Source organism: Triturus cristatus, chromosome 2_1 (genome assembly GCF_964204655.1).
Source record: "Triturus cristatus chromosome 2_1, aTriCri1.1, whole genome shotgun sequence".
Classification (NCBI taxonomy): domain Eukaryota; kingdom Metazoa; phylum Chordata; class Amphibia; order Caudata; family Salamandridae; genus Triturus; species Triturus cristatus.
Window position 1 is genome coordinate 31407679 of NC_140581.1, and position 18170 is coordinate 31425848.

General features: G+C 51.3%; 1 protein-coding gene across 7 annotated transcripts in view; it reads left to right on the forward strand.

Moving 5' to 3' along the window:
• LOC146863653 (putative E3 ubiquitin-protein ligase HERC1) overlaps positions 1-18170 on the forward strand; it is a 1482062-nt gene that overhangs the window by 134805 nt on the left and 1329087 nt on the right. For all 7 annotated transcript variants that reach the window (XM_085627737.1, XM_085627739.1, XM_085627735.1 and 4 more), the window contains exons 5-6: positions 4269-4580; positions 15461-15557. In XM_085627737.1, the coding sequence (XP_085483863.1) occupies positions 4269-4580; positions 15461-15557 (409 nt within the window). The remainder of the gene's footprint in view (positions 1-4268; positions 4581-15460; positions 15558-18170) is intronic.

Sequence of the window (18170 nt, forward strand, 5' to 3'; positions counted from 1 at the left end):
ATCCTTTCTCCATCTCTCTCTCTTCACTCATCCTTTCCCCATCGCTCTCTCTTCACTCATCATTTCCCCATCGCTCTCTCTTCACTCATCCTTTCCCCATCGCTCTCTCTTCACTCATCCTTTCCCCATCGTTCTCTCTTCACTCATTCTTTCCCCATCACTCTTTCTTCCCTCATCCTTTCCCCATCACTCCCTCTTCCCTCATTCTTTCCCCATCACTCTCTCTTCCCCTCATCCTTTCCCATCACTCTCTCTTCCCCTCATCCCTTCCCAATCACTCTCTCTTCCCTCATCCTTTCTCCATCGCTCTCTCTTCCCTCACCCTTTCCCCATCGCTCTCTCTTCCCTCATTCTTTCCCCATCACTCTCTTTTCTCCTCATCCTTTCCCCATCGCTCTCTCTTCACTCATCCTTTCCCCATCGCTCTCTCTTCACTCATCCTTTCCCCATCGCTCTCTCTTCCCCTCATCCTTTCCCTATCGCTCTCTCTTCCCTCATCCTTTTCCCATCGCTCTCTCTTCCCTCATCCTTTCCCATCACTCTCTCTTACCTCATCCTTTCCCCATCACTCTCTCTTCCTCTCATTCTTTCCCATCACTCTCTTCCCTCATTCTTTCCCCATCGCTCTCTCTTCCCTCATTCTTTCCCCATCGCTCTCTCTTCCCTCATCCTTTCCCCATCACTCTCTCTTCCCTCTTCATTTCCCTATTGCTCTCTCTTCCCTCATCCTTTCCCCATCGTTCTCTCTTCACTCATTCTTTCCCCATCACTCTCTCTTCCCTCATCCTTTCCCCATCGCTCTCTCTTCCCTCCTTCTTTCCCCATCACTCTCTCTTCCCCTCATCCTTTCCCATCACTCTCTCTTCCCCTCATCCCTTCCCCATCACTCTCCCTTCCCTCATCCTTTCTCCATCGCTCTCTCTTCCCTCACCCTTTCCCCATCGCTCTCTCTTCCCTCATTCTTTCCCCATCACTCTTTTCCCCTCATCCTTTCTCCATCTCTCTCTCTTCACTCATCCTTTCCCCATCGCTCTCTCTTCACTCATCCTTTCCCCATCGCTCTCTCTTCACTCATCCTTTCCCAATCGCTCTCTCTTCACTCATCCTTTCCCCATCGTTCTCTCTTCACTCATTCTTTCCCCATCACTCTTTCTTCCCTCATCCTTTCCCCATCGCTCCCTCTTCCCTCATTCTTTCCCCATCACTCTCTCTTCCCCTCATCCTTTCCCATCACTCTCTCTTCCCCTCATCCCTTCCCAATCACTCTCTCTTCCCTCATCCTTTCTCCATCGCTCTCTCTTCCCTCACCCTTTCCCCATCGCTCTCTCTTCCCTCATTCTTTCCCCATCACTCTCTTTTCCCCTCATCCTTTCCCCATCGCTCTCTCTTCACTCATCCTTTCCCCATCGCTCTCTCTTCACTCATCCTTTCCCCATCGCTCTCTCTTCCCCTCATCCTTTCCCTATCGCTCTCGCTTCCCTCATCCTTTCCCCATCGCTCTCTCTTCCCTCATCCTTTCCCATCACTCTCTCTTACCTCATCCTTTCCCCATCACTCTCTCTTCCTCTCATTCTTTCCCATCACACTCTTTCCTCATCCTTTCCCCATCACTCTCTCTTCCCTCATCCTTTCCCCATCACTCTCTCTTCCCTCATCCTTTCCCCATCGCTCTCTCTTCCCTCATCCTTTCCCCATCGCTCTCTCTTCCCTCATCCGTTCCCCATCGCTCTCTCTTCCCTCATCCTTTTCCATCACTCTCTCTTACCTCATCCTTTCCCCATTACTCTCTCTTCCTCTCATTCTTTCCCATCACTCTCTTCCCTCATTCTTTCCCCATCGCTCTCTCTTCCCTCATTCTTTCCCCATCGCTCTCTCTTCCCTCATCCTTTCCCCATCGCTCTCTCTTCCCTCCTTCTTTCCCCATCACTCTCTCTTCCCCTCATCCTTTCCCATCACTCTCTCTTCCCCTCATCCCTTCCCCATCACTCTCTCTTCCCTCATCCTTTCTCCATCGCTCTCTCTTCCCTCACCCTTTCCCCATCGCTCTCTCTTCCCTCATTCTTTCCCCATCACTCTTTTCCCCTCATCCTTTCTCCATCTCTCTCTCTTCACTCATCCTTTCCCCATCGCTCCCTCTTCACTCATCCTTTCCCCATCGCTCTCTCTTCACTCATCCTTTCCCCATCGCTCTCTCTTCACTCATCCTTTCCCCATCGTTCTCTCTTCACTCATTCTTTCCCCATCACTCTTTCTTCCCTCATCCTTTCCCCATCGCTCCCTCTTCCCTCATTCTTTCCCCATCACTCTCTCTTCCCCTCATCCTTTCCCATCACTCTCTCTTCCCCTCATCCCTTCCCAATCACTCTCTCTTCCCTCATCCTTTCTCCATCGCTCTCTCTTCCCTCACCCTTTCCCCATCGCTCTCTCTTCCCTCATTCTTTCCCCATCACTCTCTTTTCCCCTCATCCTTTCCCCATCGCTCTCTCTTCACTCATCCTTTCCCCATCGCTCTCTCTTCCCCTCATCCTTTCCCTATCGCTCTCTCTTCCCTCATCCTTTCCCCATCGCTCTCTCTTCCCTCATCCTTTCCCATCACTCTCTCTTCCCCTCATCCCTTCCCAATCACTCTCTCTTCCTCTCATTCTTTTCCATCACTCTCTTCCCTCATTCTTTCCCCATCGCTCTCTCTTCCCTCATTCTTTTCCCATCGCTCTCTCTTCCCTCATCCTTTCCCCATCACTCTCTCTTCCCTCATCCTTTCCCCATCGCTCTCTCTTCCCTCATCCTTTCCCCATCACTCTCTCTTCCCTCATTCTTTCCCCATCGCTCTCTCTTCCCTCATCCTTTAACCATCGCTCTCTCTTCCCTCATTCTTTCCCCATCACTCTCTCTTCCCTCATCCTTTCCCCATCACTCTCTCTTCCCTCTTCATTTCCCTATTGCTCTCTCTTCCCTCATCCTTTCCCCATCGTTCTCTCTTCACTCATTCTTTCCCCATCACTCTCTCTTCCCTCATCCTTTCCCCATCGCTCTCTCTTCCCTCCTTCTTTCCCCATCACTCTCTCTTCCCCTCATCCTTTCCCATCACTCTCTCTTCCCCTCATCCCTTCCCCATCACTCTCTCTTCCCTCATCCTTTCTCCATCGCTCTCTCTTCCCTCACCCTTTCCCCATCGCTCTCTCTTCCCTCATTCTTTCCCCATCACTCTTTTCCCCTCATCCTTTCCCCATCGCTCTCTCTTCACTCATCCTTTCCCCATCGTTCTCTCTTCACTCATTCTTTCCCCATCACTCTCTCTTCCCTCATCCTTTCCCCATCGCTCCCTCTTCCCTCATTCTTTCCCCATCACTCTCTCTTCCCCTCATCCTTTCCCATCACTCTCTCTTCCCCTCATCCCTTCCCAATCACTCTCTCTTCCCTCATCCTTTCTCCATCGCTCTCTCTTCCCTCACCCTTTCCCCATCGCTCTCTCTGCCCTCATTCTTTCCCCATCACTCTCTTTTCCCCTCATCCTTTCCCCATCGCTCTCTCTTCACTCATCCTTTCCCCATCGCTCTCTCTTCACTCATCCTTTCCCCATCGCTCTCTCTTCCCCTCATCCTTTCCCCATCGCTCTCTCTTCACTCATCCTTTCCCCATCGCTCTCTCTTCCCCTCATCCTTTCCCCATCGCTCTCTCTTCCCCTCATCCTTTCCCCATCGCTCTCTCTTGCCTCATCCTTTCCCCATCTCTCTCTCTTCCTTTATCCTTTCCCCATCTCTCTCTCTTCCCTCATCCTTTCTCCATCGCTCTCTCTTCCCTCATCCTTTCTCCATTGCTCTCTCTTCCCTCACCCTTTCCCCCTCACTCTCTCTTCCCTCATTCTTTCCCCATCGCTCTTTCTTCCATCATCCTTTCCCCATCGGTCTCTCTCCCCTCATCCTTTCTCCATTGCTCTCTCTTCCCTCACCCTTTCCCCCTCACTCTCTCTTCCCTCATTCTTTCCCCATCGCTCTCTCTTCCTTCATCCTTTCCCCATCGGTCTCTCTCCCCTCATCCTTTCTCCATCGCTCTCTCTCCCCTCATCCTTTCTCCATCGCTCTCTCTTCCCTCACCCTTTCCCCCTCACTCTCTCTTCCCTCATTCTTTCCCCATCGCTCTCTCTTCCTTCATCCTTTCCCCATCGGTCACTCTTCCCTCATCCTTTCCCCATCTGTCTCTCTTTCCTCAGCCTTTCCCCATCGCTCTCTCATCCTTTCCCCATCACTCTCTCTTCCTTCTCCCTTCAGATCGAAGCTGGCCAGTACTGCACTTTTGCCATAACCTCCAATGGGGCAATGAAGGCCTGTGGAAAAGGCAGCTATGGACGGCTGGGACTTGGCGACTCAACCAATCAGAGCAAGCTACAGCGCCTCCCCCTGGACCCCATCTACACCATCCGCAAGCTGACCTCCTCCAAGGGCTCGGATGGGCACACGCTGGCCCTCACCACCGACGGCGAGGTCTTCAGCTGGGGAGACGGCGACTACGGCAAGCTTGGGCATGGGAGCACGGCCACCTACAAGCAGCCCAAGATGGTCCAGGGCCCGCTGATGGGCAAGGTAGGAGCCGGGAGGGCACGGCAGCCTCAATCAGGGGACATGCCAGCCCTGTGTAAGCAGGCATCTTCCTAGAGCAGCAGGAGATCTCCCATAGTGTGCAAGCAGGCATCTCCCCAGAGCAGGAGGCCATCCCGAGCCGTGTGTAAGCAGGCATCTTCCTAGAGCAGCAGGAGATCTCCCATAGTGTGCAAGCAGGCATCTCCCTAGAGCAAGGCATCCCATCCCTGTGTAAGCAGGCATCTCCCCACAGCAACAGGACATCCCGAGCCCTGTGTAAGCAGGCATCTCCCTAGAGCAAGGCATCCCAGCCCTGTGTAAGCAGGCATCTCCCCACAGCAACAGGACATCCCGAGCCCTGTGTAAGCAGGCATCTCCCTAGAGCAAGGCATCCCAGCCATGTGTAAGCAGGCATCTCCCTAGAGCAGGACATCTCACCCCTGTGTAAGCAGGCATCTCCCTAAGGCAGGACATTCATAGCCCAGCGTAAGTAGGAAGCTCCATAGAGCAGTAGGACATCCCCAGCCCTGTGTAAGCAGGCATCTCCCTAAGGCAGGACATTCATAGCCCAGCGTAAGTAGGAAGCTCCCTAGAGCAGCAGGACATCCCAGTCCTATGTAAGCAGGCTTCTCCCTAAAGCTGCAGGACATCCCTGGCTCTGTGTAAGCAGGCAACTCTGTAGGACAGAGAAAACACAAAGAGATGATGAACGGAGCGCTGAACCTTTTCAGACTCTCAACCTCAGTCACCGATCTGGGTTTAATCCATCATCGTTCTTTAGCTCACTTCACCACCTCAGTTCAGACCCAGCTATATACAAATCAGTCTTGACCCTGTGCCTCATGGGAACAGTCCAGCCCGAAATTCCAAGCAAGAGCTTACCTGAACTGGAAACTAGCATCCTGGAACTGGTTGCGTGGTAACACCCCTCATCAGCCAGGCTAGCTTGAATCCAGTGGCAAAGTGGACAAGGGACCCACGTCTGGGTATATCCTGCCAACTTAGGGCGAACAAAGCAAACACAAAGAGATGATGAACGGAGCGCTGAAACTTTTCAGACACTAACCCCCCAGTCATGGATCTGGATTGAATCCATCATCATTCTTTAGCTCACTTCGCCACCTCAGTTCAGACCCAGCTATATACAAATCAGTCTTCACCCAGTGCCTCATGGGAACAGTCCAGCCCGAACTGCCAAGCCAGGTCCTCCCTGGACTGGAAACAAGAATCGCTGGCTCTGTGTAAGCTGGCATCTCCCTAGAGCAGCAGGACATCCCTAGCCCGTGTAAGCAGGCATCTCTCTAGAGCAGCAGGACTTCCCCAGCCCTGTGTAAGCAGGCATCTCCCTAAAGCAGCAGGACATCCCCAGCCCTGTGTAAGCAGGCATCTCCCTAGAGCGGCAGGACATCCCAGCCCTGCTTAAGCAGGCATCTCCCTAGAGCAGCAGGACATCCCAGCCCTGTGTAAGCAGGTATTTCCCTAGAGTAGCAGCATTTCCCGAGCCCTGTGTAAGCAGGCAACTCCCCAGAGCAGGACATCCCAGCCCTGTGTAAGCAGGCACCCCCCTAGAGCAGCAGGACATCCCCAGCCCTGTGTTAGCAGGCATCTCCTTCGAGGGGCAGGACATCCCCAGCCCTGTGTTAGCAGGCATCTCCTTCGAGGGGCAGGACATCCCCAGCCCTGCGTAACAGGCATCTCCCTAGAGCAGCAGGACATCCCTTGCCCTGTGTAAGCGGACATCTCACTAGAGAAGGACATCGCCAGCCCTGTGTAAGCAGGCATTTCCCTAGAGCAGCAGCATATCCCGAGCCCCGTGTAAGCAGGCATCTCTCTAGAGCAGCAGGACATCCCCAGCCCAGTGTTAGCAGGCATCTCCCTAGAGCAGGACATCTCGCTCCTGTGTAAGGAGGCATCTCCCTAGGGCAGAGATTGAGATGTCACTAATAGACACGCGGATGGTTCACAGATCTCAGTAAGTAATGAGAACACTCCCTGCGTTTACAAAGTTATTCTGCGTATCACAAGATTATTTTCATTCACTGCGTACCTTTTGCGAAATAAATTGACGCAAATGTCACACTTTTCACACACATCTTGGTTAAGTTTAAAATGTTATGACTTGGTGAAGTTGAAATGACGTATGTTTGCACCTTCAGAGATAAAGTGTGTACCGCCTCCAGAGACAGAGTGGGAGAGGGCCACCAGAGTGTGCGTGTGCGTCACTGCCAAAGACACAGAATGTCTGTGCGTCACTTCCAGAGATACAGTGTGCGCGTGCGTCACTGCCAGAGACAGGGGGCCATATCAGCAACACCCGGCGATAATTATCGCTAAGCGCACTTAGCGCTCGGATAATTATCGCTGGCTCGTGTGGATTTTTATCGCTGAGATAGCGTGCTATTAGCAACGCTTATCTCAAAAGCGATAAAAATCCTAGCGCTAACTGCCAAACGTGAGATTATCGCTGGAAACCCAGCGATAATCTCACGAAATGTGGCGTTAACTTGTTGATAGGGCCCCACAAATTTAGCCATGATATCCACCTTCCATAGGATATCATGGCTAAGTCAGTCCTGAAGCAGGTGTAAGGAAAGTAGCGATAACAGGGGTTATCGCTACTTTTCTTGCCGCTATGCTTCATAGCGTGGGGCTTGATGATAGGAGAAATGTCACTTAGCGACATTTCTTCTGTCATGTCAGGTCAGGAACGCCAACTTTGCATCTCATTAGAGATGTAAAGCTGGGCGTTAAGAATTTGTGCGCTAATGCAAGGTTTCACGCGTTAGCGTGACCTTGCTAATTAGGCGATAAAATTATCGCCGCTTTTTGGCCCAAAACAACCGCAAAAGCGGCGATAATTTTCTATCGCCGCCTTGTAAGTATGCCCCAGGGAGACCTTGTGCCACCTACAGAGACACAGAATGTGTGTGCACAACCAGAGACCGAAAGTGTCTGTGCAGCTCCAGGGACAGAAAGTGTTTGTCACCCCCAGAGACAGTGTGTGTTCACCTCCAGAGACCGAAAGTGTCTGTGCAGCCCAAGAGACAGAGTGTCAGCCCCAGAGGCAAAGAGTGTGTGTCACCCCAGAGACAGAGAGTGGGTGTAACCCCTAGAGGCTGAGACTGAGTGTCACCCCCAGAGACAGGCAGTGTGTGTCACCCCCAGAGGCAGAGAGTGTGTGTCACCCCCAGAGACAGAGAGTGTATGTCACCCCCAGAGAGAGTGGGTGTTCACCTCCAGAGACCGAAAGTGTCTGTGTAGCCCCAGAGACAGAGAGTGTATGTCAGCCCCAGAGGCAAAGAGTGTGTGTCACCCGCAGAGACAGAGAGTGGGTGTAACCCCTAGAGGCTGAGACTGAGTGTCACCCCCAGAGACATACAGTGTGTGTCACCCCCAGAGGCAGAGAGTGTGTGTCACCCCAGAGACAGAGAGTGTATGTCACCCCCAGAGACAGTGGGTGTTCACCTCCAGAGACCGAAAGTGTCTGTGCAGACCCAGAGACAGAGAGTGTATGTCAGCCCCAGAGACAGAGAGTGAGTGTCACCTCCAGAGACAGAGAGTGAGTGTCACCCCCAGAGACAGAGAGTGTGTATCACCTCCAGAAACAGAGAGTGGGTGTCACCCCCAGAGAGTGGGTGTCATCCCAAGAGGCAGAGAGTGTGTGTCACCCCCAGAGACAGAGAGTGTATGTCACCCCCAGAGACAGAGAGTGTGTGTCACCTCCAGAGACAGCGAGTGTGTGTCACCCCCAGAGACCAACAGTGTGTGTCATCCCCAGAGGCAGAGAGTGTGTGTCACCCCAGAGACTGTGTGTGTGTCACCTCCAGAGACAGAGAGTGTGTGTCACCTCCAGAGACAGAGAGTGTGTGTCACCCCCAGAGACAGAGAGTGAGTGTCACCTCCAGAGACAGAGAGTGTGTGTCACCCCTAGAGACAGAGAGTGAGTATCACCTCCAGAGACAGAGAGTGGGTGTCACCTCCAGAGACAGAGAGTGTGTGTCACCCCCAGAGACAGAGAGTGTGTGTCACCTCCAGATACAGAGAGTGGGTGTCACCCCCAGAGACAGGGAGTGTGTGTCACCCCCAGAGACAGAGAGTGTGTGTCACCTCCAGTGACAGTGAGTGTGTGTCACCTCCAGAGACAGAGAGTGCGTGTCACCCCCAGAGACAGAGAGTGTGTGTCACCCCCAGGGACAGAGAGTGTGTGTCACCCCCAGAGATGGAGAGTGTGTGTCACCTCCAGAGACAGAGAGTGTGTGTCACCCCCAGAGACGGAGAGTGTGTGTCACCTCCAGAGACAGAGAGTGTGTGTCACCCCAGAGACAGAGAGTGTGTGTCACCTCCAGAGACAGAGAGTGTGTGTCACCCCCAGAGACAGAGAGTGAGTGTCACCTCCAGAGACAGAGAGTGCGTGTCACCCCCAGAGACAGAGAGTGTGTGTCACCCCCAGAGACAGAGAGTGTGTGTCACCTCCAGAGACAGAGAGTGTGTGTCACCCCCAGAGACAGAGAGTGTGTGTCACCTCCAGATACAGAGAGTGGGTGTCACCCCCAGAGACAGGGAGTGTGTGTCACCTCCAGAGACAGAGAGTGTGTGTTACCCCCAGAGACAGAGAGTGTGTGTCACCCCCAGAGACAGAAAGTGTGTGTCACCCCAGAGACAGAGAGTGTGTGTCACCTCCAGAGACAGAGAGTGCGTGTCACCCCCAGAGACAGAGAGTGTTGTCACCCCCAGAGACAGAGAGTGTGTGTCACCCCCAGAGACGGAGAGTGTGTGTCACCTCCAGAGACAGAGAGTGAGTGTCACCTCCAGAGACAGAGAGTGCGTGTCACCCCCAGAGACAGAGAGTGTGTGTCACCCCCAGAGACAGAGAGTGTGTGTCACCCCCAGAGACGGAGAGTGTGTGTCACCTCCAGAGACAGAGAGTGTGTGTCACCTCCAGAGACAGAGAGTGTGTGTCACCCCCAGAGACAGAGAGTGTGTGTCACCCCCAGAGACGGAGAGTGTGTGTCACCTCCAGAGACAGAGAGTGAGTGTCACCTCCAGAGACAGAGAGTGTGTGTCACCTCCAGAGACAGAGAGCGCGTGTCACCCCCAGAGACAGAGAGTGTGTGTCACCCCCAGGGACAGAGAGTGTGTGTCACCCCCAGAGACGGAGAGTGTGTGTCACCTCCAGAGACAGAGAGTGTGTGTCACCCCCAGAGACGGAGAGTGTGTGTCACCTCCAGAGACAGAGAGTGTGTGTCACCCCCAGAGACGGAGAGTGTGTGTCACCTCCAGAGACAGAGAGTGTGTGTCACCTCCAGAGACAGTATCTGAATCAAAGGCAGCCCTGCGTAGCAGAAGGAAGACTTGTTGAGGTGACGTCAGTATTTTTCTCTGGAGGATGATGGTTCTTCTGGAAAGAGAGGAGCGAAGGCTGAATGTATCAGGACACGTCTGCACCGGAGAGGGGAACAGAGCTACCGACAAAGGCCACCACTGCTCTAACTTTACAGGCACAAGAAGGGCAGGACGGTTCACATGAAATGTATAAAAAGATACACCAGGGAGATATAAGGCTTACAACGAACAAACCGCTCTACGACTGCTGTTCTGCTCAGGAGAGAGAGTGGACACCTACTGATTGGAAGAGAAAAGTGGAGTGACTTGGTTTAGTAGTAACATGCAGGAAAAGTAGGACTGCACTTCAGGCAAGCAGGATCCTGGGAATGTCTGATGGATGGGGGAAGTGAACCGCCAACAGACAACCCGCATGAAGGTTCAACCATGTAGGGACCAAGGCAGAACATCTGGACACCCAGGACTGTCCTTCTGGAGGTATTTGTCAGCCAAGCAGGATCCCTAGGAGATGTCTGATGGACGGGTGCGTGATTCGCCAACAGACACCCCCGCTTTAACCAAGGTCGAAGCGAAACAGAACTTCTGAACACCCAGATCCCCCAAGAGGGCACTGGAGCTGGCTGGAGATGCAAAAACTATAAATATAAAATATACAGATATTATTTATTTTATTTATTTATTTTTGAAGCTTGTCGAGCGCACAGCTAACTCCGACGGGGGTGTCCCGGCGCTAATGCAGGCGGCAGATAAAGTGGTACTCCATCTACGGGCTTGAGAATAACCAGGTTTTAAAGGCACGTCGGAAAATTGTCTCCGACTCAGCAAATCGCAGGGAGAGTGGTAGGGAGTTCCAGAGTTTGGCAGTGAATACCGCAAAGGCTCTGCCTCCCATTCTTGCGAGTCGGAAACAGGGAGTCGCCAGAAGGTGGAGAAAGTTAGATCTGAGGACACGACTCGACTGGGAGAGCTTAAGTCGAGCTCTAAGATAGGCTGGGCCAGAACCCTGAAGCGCTCTGAAGGCCAGGACGAGAGACTTAAATGTAATGCGTTTGGACACGGGAAGCCAGTGAAGCTTCTTTAAATGGGGTGTGATCGAATGACGATACAGGATATTGCAGATCAGCCTGGCTGCCGCGTTTTGCACGATCTCCCGCATAAATACTATTTGCATAATCAAGATGAGAGGTAATCAGAGCGTGAATGATGGTGCCGCGGGACTCCACTGGAAGGAAAGGTAACATTTTGCGCAGCATGTGTAACTTGCAGAAGCAGGCAGAGGTGACCTGACTAATTTGAGATTTGCAGGACAATTCATTATTGAACCGGAACCCAAGGTTCCTAGCCGAGTTCACAGGTTTAGGATGGGTGTTCAGTACAGATGGCCACCAGAGTGAAGAAGGAGTGGGGCTTTTTTTAATTAAAAATATGACCTCTGTATTGTCTGAGTTGAGTTTTAATGTGTTCTGTGGCATCCATGAGGAGATGTTACACAAGCAGCGTCTAAAGTTGGCAAAAGCTCCCTCAGAGTGATCATTAAAGGCAAACACCAGCTGGGTGTCGTCGGCGTAGGAGATCACCCTAACCCCACAAGATTCAACTGGTGCCGCCAGGGGAGCAAGGTAGACATTGAAGAAAAGGGGGCTCAAGACCGAGCCCTGGGGGACCCCACAATTCAAAGGTTTCACCTCGGAGACAAAGGGCTGGAGGAGTACTTGCTGAGTACGGCCACTCAGAAAGGAGCGAATCCTGGACAGGGGGAGGCCCTGAATCCCAAGGTGATAGAGTCTATCCAGCAGAATATTGTGAGAGACCGTATCGAATGCTGCGGACAGGTCGAGAAGCACCAGCATGGCTGCTTTGCCCGAATCCACGTGTTCGCGGATGGGCTCAGAGACTTCAAGAAGCGCTGTTTCCGTGCTAAAGCCGGGTCTAAACCCAGACTGGGAGTCATGGAAAAGACGCTGTGACTCGAGAAAGCTGAGAAGTTGTTCCTGGACTAGCTTTTCCAGCACTTTGGCAGGAGCCGGGAGCAAGGAGATGGGTCGATAATTTTTTAAAAACCGACGGATCAGCATCTGGTTTCTTGAGGATAGGTATTAGTAAGGCCTGTTTCCAGCTTGAAGGGAAAGTGCCCGTGCAAAGGGAGGAATTCCAGATCTGGGTGAGCGGCGAGGTAATAAGGGGGGCTAAGGTATTGAATAACTGTGCCAGACAAGGATCCTTGGGAGATCCAGATTTGCAAGCAAGGAGTTTTTGAAGAGAGGTGTCAAGCGAGATAGGGTGAAAGGAGGTTAGTGAATCGCTTGCAACTGTCCCCAGGTCCGGGCCGGAGGGAAAAGGAGAGGAAGGAAACGTAGAATAGATATCCATGATTTTATCGTAGAAGAAGCTAGATAGCCCGTTTACAAAGATCCTGCGTAGGGGAGATGGTACTAGAGATGGCAGACGGATTAGTGAAGTCTTTTACTATTTTAAATAGTGTTTTAGAGGAATTGCCAGCGGTGTTGATTTTATTGATGAAAAATTCTCTCATCGCTGCCCGTTTAAGTTTATGAAACTTTTTTTAGGCAGTTTTGTAAATCTGCTTAGCCGTGGGATCATAATCAGATCTCCAGATGCGTTCCAATTTCTTACAGCAGCTTTTCTCGGCGCGCAGCACAGAGATAAACCAGGGGGGGCAGACGGTTTTTGTCTAGTGGAATTGATAGGGTTAGGGGGAGCGACAGTGTCCAGAGCCGAGGTAATCCAGTTATTAAAATTTGGAACATCTGCCTCAGGGTCACCACTGAGGTGGAGAGGCTGTGAAGCGAGTGCAGGGGTCATGGAATTACTGGTGATTTTAACCATTTCCTACCGAGGTCCCGATAATGGCAGACTTAACTGGACGAGGGGGCAGCGGAATACTTAACGGAATTAGGAAATGGTCAGTCCAGGTGAGCGGTAGGGGAGGGGCAGTGACAAGATTGGGGTTATTGGTAAAAAGGAGGTCAAGCGTATGGCCGGCCCGGTGAGTAGGGCCGCATACCAGCTGGATCAGATAAAGGCCCTCCAAAGTCTCCAATAGCTGGCGAGCATTGGAGCAGTGGGTGTCATCCACTCGAAAGTTAAAGTCTCCAAGAATCATGAAATAGGAGTGTTTGAGGGACAGGTCAGCGACTAAATTGTAAAGTTCTAATAGGCAGTGGGGCGGGGAGTTATGGGGTCTGTAGACAAGGATTCCGGACAAAGCAACTTGAGGTGCTATAGTGATGCTAAAGTACATGGCCTCTACAGGCCCAATATTCAGGAGTTGCCTATAGGAAATTTCCCAACCGGCGTGCAAGACTACTGCAACCCCCCCTCCGACCCTCTTGTCTGCCCTATTTATCCCAACAAAACGGAAGCCGTTAGGGACAGCCAAGGTGATGTCGGGGTTGGAAAGTTCCCTGACCCATGTTTCGATCAGAAACATTAGATCCCAGGAGTGGACATCGAGGGAGAGCCAGATATCATCAGAGTGGCGGGGGAGCGATCTGCAGTTAAGTAGGCAGCATTAGCAAGGGAGGCCGGGTTAAAGTTCCCAGTAAGAAGGCCGGAGGAGGAAGGGGAAGAAGGAAGGGGCACCGAAGGGTTGATTTTGAAAGTGTATAGGCCGGAAGCACAGGTAAATTGTGAAGGGGTTTTGGAGAAATCAAATTTAGCCGGCGAGGCACAATGGTAATGTCGCAGGTTAAGTAATTGAGCCCTGAACCACTGGACTGGGTCATTTGGCATGCTGCCGGCAGCATGGCTAGCGCTGGCCGCGGAACAGGCGCGGACGGGCGCGGACAGGCTTGCCTTAGGCGCGTCCACTGCACGACGGCAATGACACGCAGCTTTTGTAGGCAGCAGTGAGTAGCCCGCAAACCGACCTCCTCCTGCTCCGCCCCCGTCAGACCGGAACAGAATGCGCCTCAATGCCGCCAGCACCCTCCCCAGCAAACGGGCAAGCCCGGGGTGGACCAGAGTGCGGGCGGAAAGCAAAAGATGATCGCGGGGAGCAGCATGCTGCTCAGAGACCCATCACGAACATCAATTCTTCATGGTAAACTCAACAGCAGCAGCTGGACCTCACTGACAGGACACTGGAAACAGCAAGTTGCCATTAATTGGACTATAAGTCAAAATTAATCTAGTCAGAAAGCTGGATAGAACCCCATCATCGATCAATCCATGCCATTATGTATGTATGTATGTATGTATCTTTGTATGTATGATATAGCAAGAACGAAGCCGAAAAGCAGCTGGGGTTGTACAGGTCCAAAGTTAGGCCTAAAGTCAACGAGTGATAGGAGAGGTAGCTGGGATCTGGGAGCAGAAATGTACGGTTACTGCTTTGTCATGTAGTTTTCAGCAGCAGATGCATACGGGTACCAGGACTACACCGGGGATGAAAACGCGACTGGTAGCTCCCAAGAAGATAAGTGGAAATGTATGGTGTCAGATGGACAGCAGCAAAAATGTTCCAAAGCACGCCAAAAACGTGTGGGATCCTGGTCATCTCACAGCGCTTATCTGAAGTGTTGCAGAGTGCTTAGAAGGCATGGAAGTCTCCTCACAGGAGCATTCACACTCTAAAGAAGCTGTCTGAATATGGATGCCTTCCATTGGACAGCCCTGGGGACACTATACCACCAGTGTGAGGTGAGGTCTGGTATAGGTGCACCCTGTGTATGGTTCTCCTAAAAGGACCCCTCAACTTGACAGAAAATGAGGGTACTGTACTGACGCCCTGTGCTCAGACATTAAGGGGCATAGCTACTAACATTTCAGACAACGCAGCGCAAGTGAAGTTGCTGCGCTGCGCTGCGCTGCGTGAAAGGGAGAAAGCAGAACTTGCTCTATTTTCAAGGAATTGACACAGTTCTGCTCCCTCTTGGTGCTGGCACACTTGTGGCTGCCTGGCTACAACACACACAGCCATGCGTCATATTGCAAGGGTGCCTGTGTAGTGGTCAGGGCAGTTTTCGTGTATGAAGGGATGCCTTCCTCCTCAAACGATCCTTTGAGGCTTTTTCCTCTTTGAGTGTGTGATGCAGGAAACAGGATGCAGCACACATGCCAAGAGCAAGGAAAGAGGGGAAATAACACACATTTGCCTCAGGTGGGCTCAACATTTCAGTGCACACTCATGTGTGCAAGTGATAATAATGATAAAAAGATTCGTAGCGCACCTGGTTACTCCATTCAGAGTGTGCCCGCACTAGTCTTTATAAATCTTTATAAGTATGGGTTTGTGTAGAAATACATGGGTGGATTCATGGGGACACTCATGCTCCATCCATGTAATGCCTACCTGGCACAAGGTAACGCATGGCAGTGCATATTTTTACACAGCCACGCATAGACATACAAATCGAGCTTTGTGTGGCTATCCAAAGTGACTCAACCCTGAATAAATGTTAGCCTAAATGCCCAGACTAGACTTCGGGTCTTGGAAGTGACTCTTTGACAGCCACCTTCTTTAGAGCATCATGTGTGACCTGTACCGAGGTGACAGTATCTCTACCCCTCTTCTCCAGGTGGTGGTGTGCGTGTCAGCTGGCTACCGTCATAGTGCTGCAGTTACCTCTGATGGAGAGCTCTACACCTGGGGGGAAGGAGACTTCGGACGCCTAGGTGAGCACCAGACCTGCTGTTGTGCATGTTGAGAACTCTACATGTGGGGGAAGGAGGCATTGGACACTTAGGTGAGCATTTGGGTGCATGTTGAGAACTCTACATCTGTGGACGCCTAGTTGAGCATCAGACCTATTGTCTTACGAATTGAGAGCTCTACACCTGGGGGGAAGGAGACTTCGGACGCGCTAGGTGAGCACCAGACCTGCTGTTGTGCATGTTGAGAACTCTACATGGGGGGGAAGGAGATATTGGACACTTGGGTGAGCATTTGGGTGCATGTTGAGAACTCTACATCTGTGGATGCCTAGTTGAGCATCAGACCTATTGTTGTATGAATTGAGAGCTCTACACCTGGGGGTGAAGGAGACTCTGGACGCCTAGGTGAGCATCAGACCTGCTGTTTTACATGTTGAGAACTCTACATGTGGGGGTAGGAGACATTGGACACTTAGGTGAGCATTTGGGTGCATGTTGAGAACTCTACATCTGTGGACGCCTAGTTGAGCATCAGACCTATTGTTGTACGAATTGAGAGCTCTACACCTGGGGGGAAGGAGACTTCGGACGCGCTAGGTGAGCACCAGACCTGCTGTTGTGCATGTGACAACTCTACATGTGGGCTAAGGAGACATTGGACGCTTAGGTGATTAGTTTAGGTGCATGTTGAGAACTCTACATCTGTGGACGCTTAGTTGAGCATCAGACCTATTGTTATACGAATTGAGAGCTCTACACCTGGGGGGAAGGAGACTTCGGACACCTAGGTGAGCACAAGACTCATTGTTGTGCATGTTGCAAACTCTACATGTGGGGGAAGGAGACATTGGACGTTTAGGTGATTAATTTGGGTGCATGTTGAGAACTCTACATCTGTGGACGCCTAGTTGAACATGAGACCTATTGTCGTACAAATTGAGAGCTCTACACCTGGGGGGAAGGAGACTCTGAACTCCTAGGTGCGCAACAGACCTGCTGTTGTGCATGTTGAGAATTCTACATGTGGGGGAAGGAGCCATTGGACACTTAGGTGAGCATTTGGGTGCATGTTGAGAACTCTACATCTGTGGACGCCTAGTTGAGCATCAGACCTATTGTCGTATGAATTGAGAGCTCTACAACTGGGGGGAAGGAGACTTCGGACGCGCTAGGTGAGCACCAGACCTGCTGTTGTGCATGTTGAGAACTCTACATGTGGGGGAAGGAGACATTGGACACTTAGGTGAGCATTTGGGTGCATGTTGAGAACTCTACATCTGTGGATGCCTATTTGAGCATCAGACCTATTGTCGTACGAATTGAGAGCTCTACACCTGGGAGGAAAGAGATTTCATACGCCTATGTGAGTACCAGACCTGCTGTTGTGCATGTTGAGAACTCTACATGCGGGGGAAGGAGACATTGGACGTTTAGGTGAGCATGTTTGGGTGCATTTTAAGAACTCTACATCTGTGGATGCCTAGTTGAGCATCAGAACTATTGTTGTACACATTGATGGCTCTATACCTGAGGGAACGGAGACTCTGGACGCCAAGGTGAGCACCAAACCTGCTGTTGTGCATGTTGAGAACTCTACATGTGGGGGGAGGAGACTCATCCAGAGGAGATCAGACCTGTTTATGTGTGTGTTTAGAGCTTTGCACCTGTGGATGCCTAAGAAAGCACCAGAGTTGTTGTTGTACATGTTTTTTTTTAATTTCTTTTTATTGTTGACAAGTTTACACAGAGCAGACACTCTACAAACATTAGCTATCAAGGGTGTCCCAATTCTGTTAACTGTTCCTCATAGATTACAGAGCTTGTCAATATCATGGTGGTAATACATTCAACAAGTTGTCCTGTCGGTCTACACTGGTTCTTGCCCATGTCTCTGCTGAGGGGGCTCGCATATTCCTCCCCTGTAAGTATTCCACTTTTCCCAAATCTGTGACCACTTGTTGGGACACCCTCTAGATTCATACACTGTCCTCTCAGTCAGCATTCAGCAATCCATAGCTCTCTCCCACGCTGTTAGGGACGGTGGCTCCTGCACCCTCCACAATCTTGCAACGTTGCGCTTTGCAATTATCATACCAAGAGTCACCCATATTCTTTCTTTGATGTTTAGGTCAGTAGGGCCCCATATATTCAGGAGGCACAACTTTATATTGTAGTCAATCTCACATCCCATCACTTCTGCCATACATTTTGTAACCTCAGACCAGTACGTCTGCATATATGTACATTCCCAGAGTATATGTACAAAGGTTCCCACCTGTCCACACCTTTTCATGCATCCTGGTTCCATTCTATAGCCCATCTTTACCATCGCTGGGCCCCACAAGATAGACTCTGTGAATCACCTTCAGTTGTATCAGTGTCAACCTAGATGAGATAGCTACCTCCTTGGGGTAGCCAGTGCCTCAAGCCATTCCTCGTCTTGTAGCCCTTCCACGTCATGTTCCCCTTTAGATCGAAGCCGGAGAAGGGGATCAGACAGGTTATTGATTAGTTTCTTATAAGTCAAAGTAATGGCTTTCTCTGGCATGTACTGGTCTAGGATTCTCTTCTAGCAGGGAGGATTCTGGTGGCGTCTCTCCCCTAACTATTGCCGTCTGTAGTGCGTGTTTAATC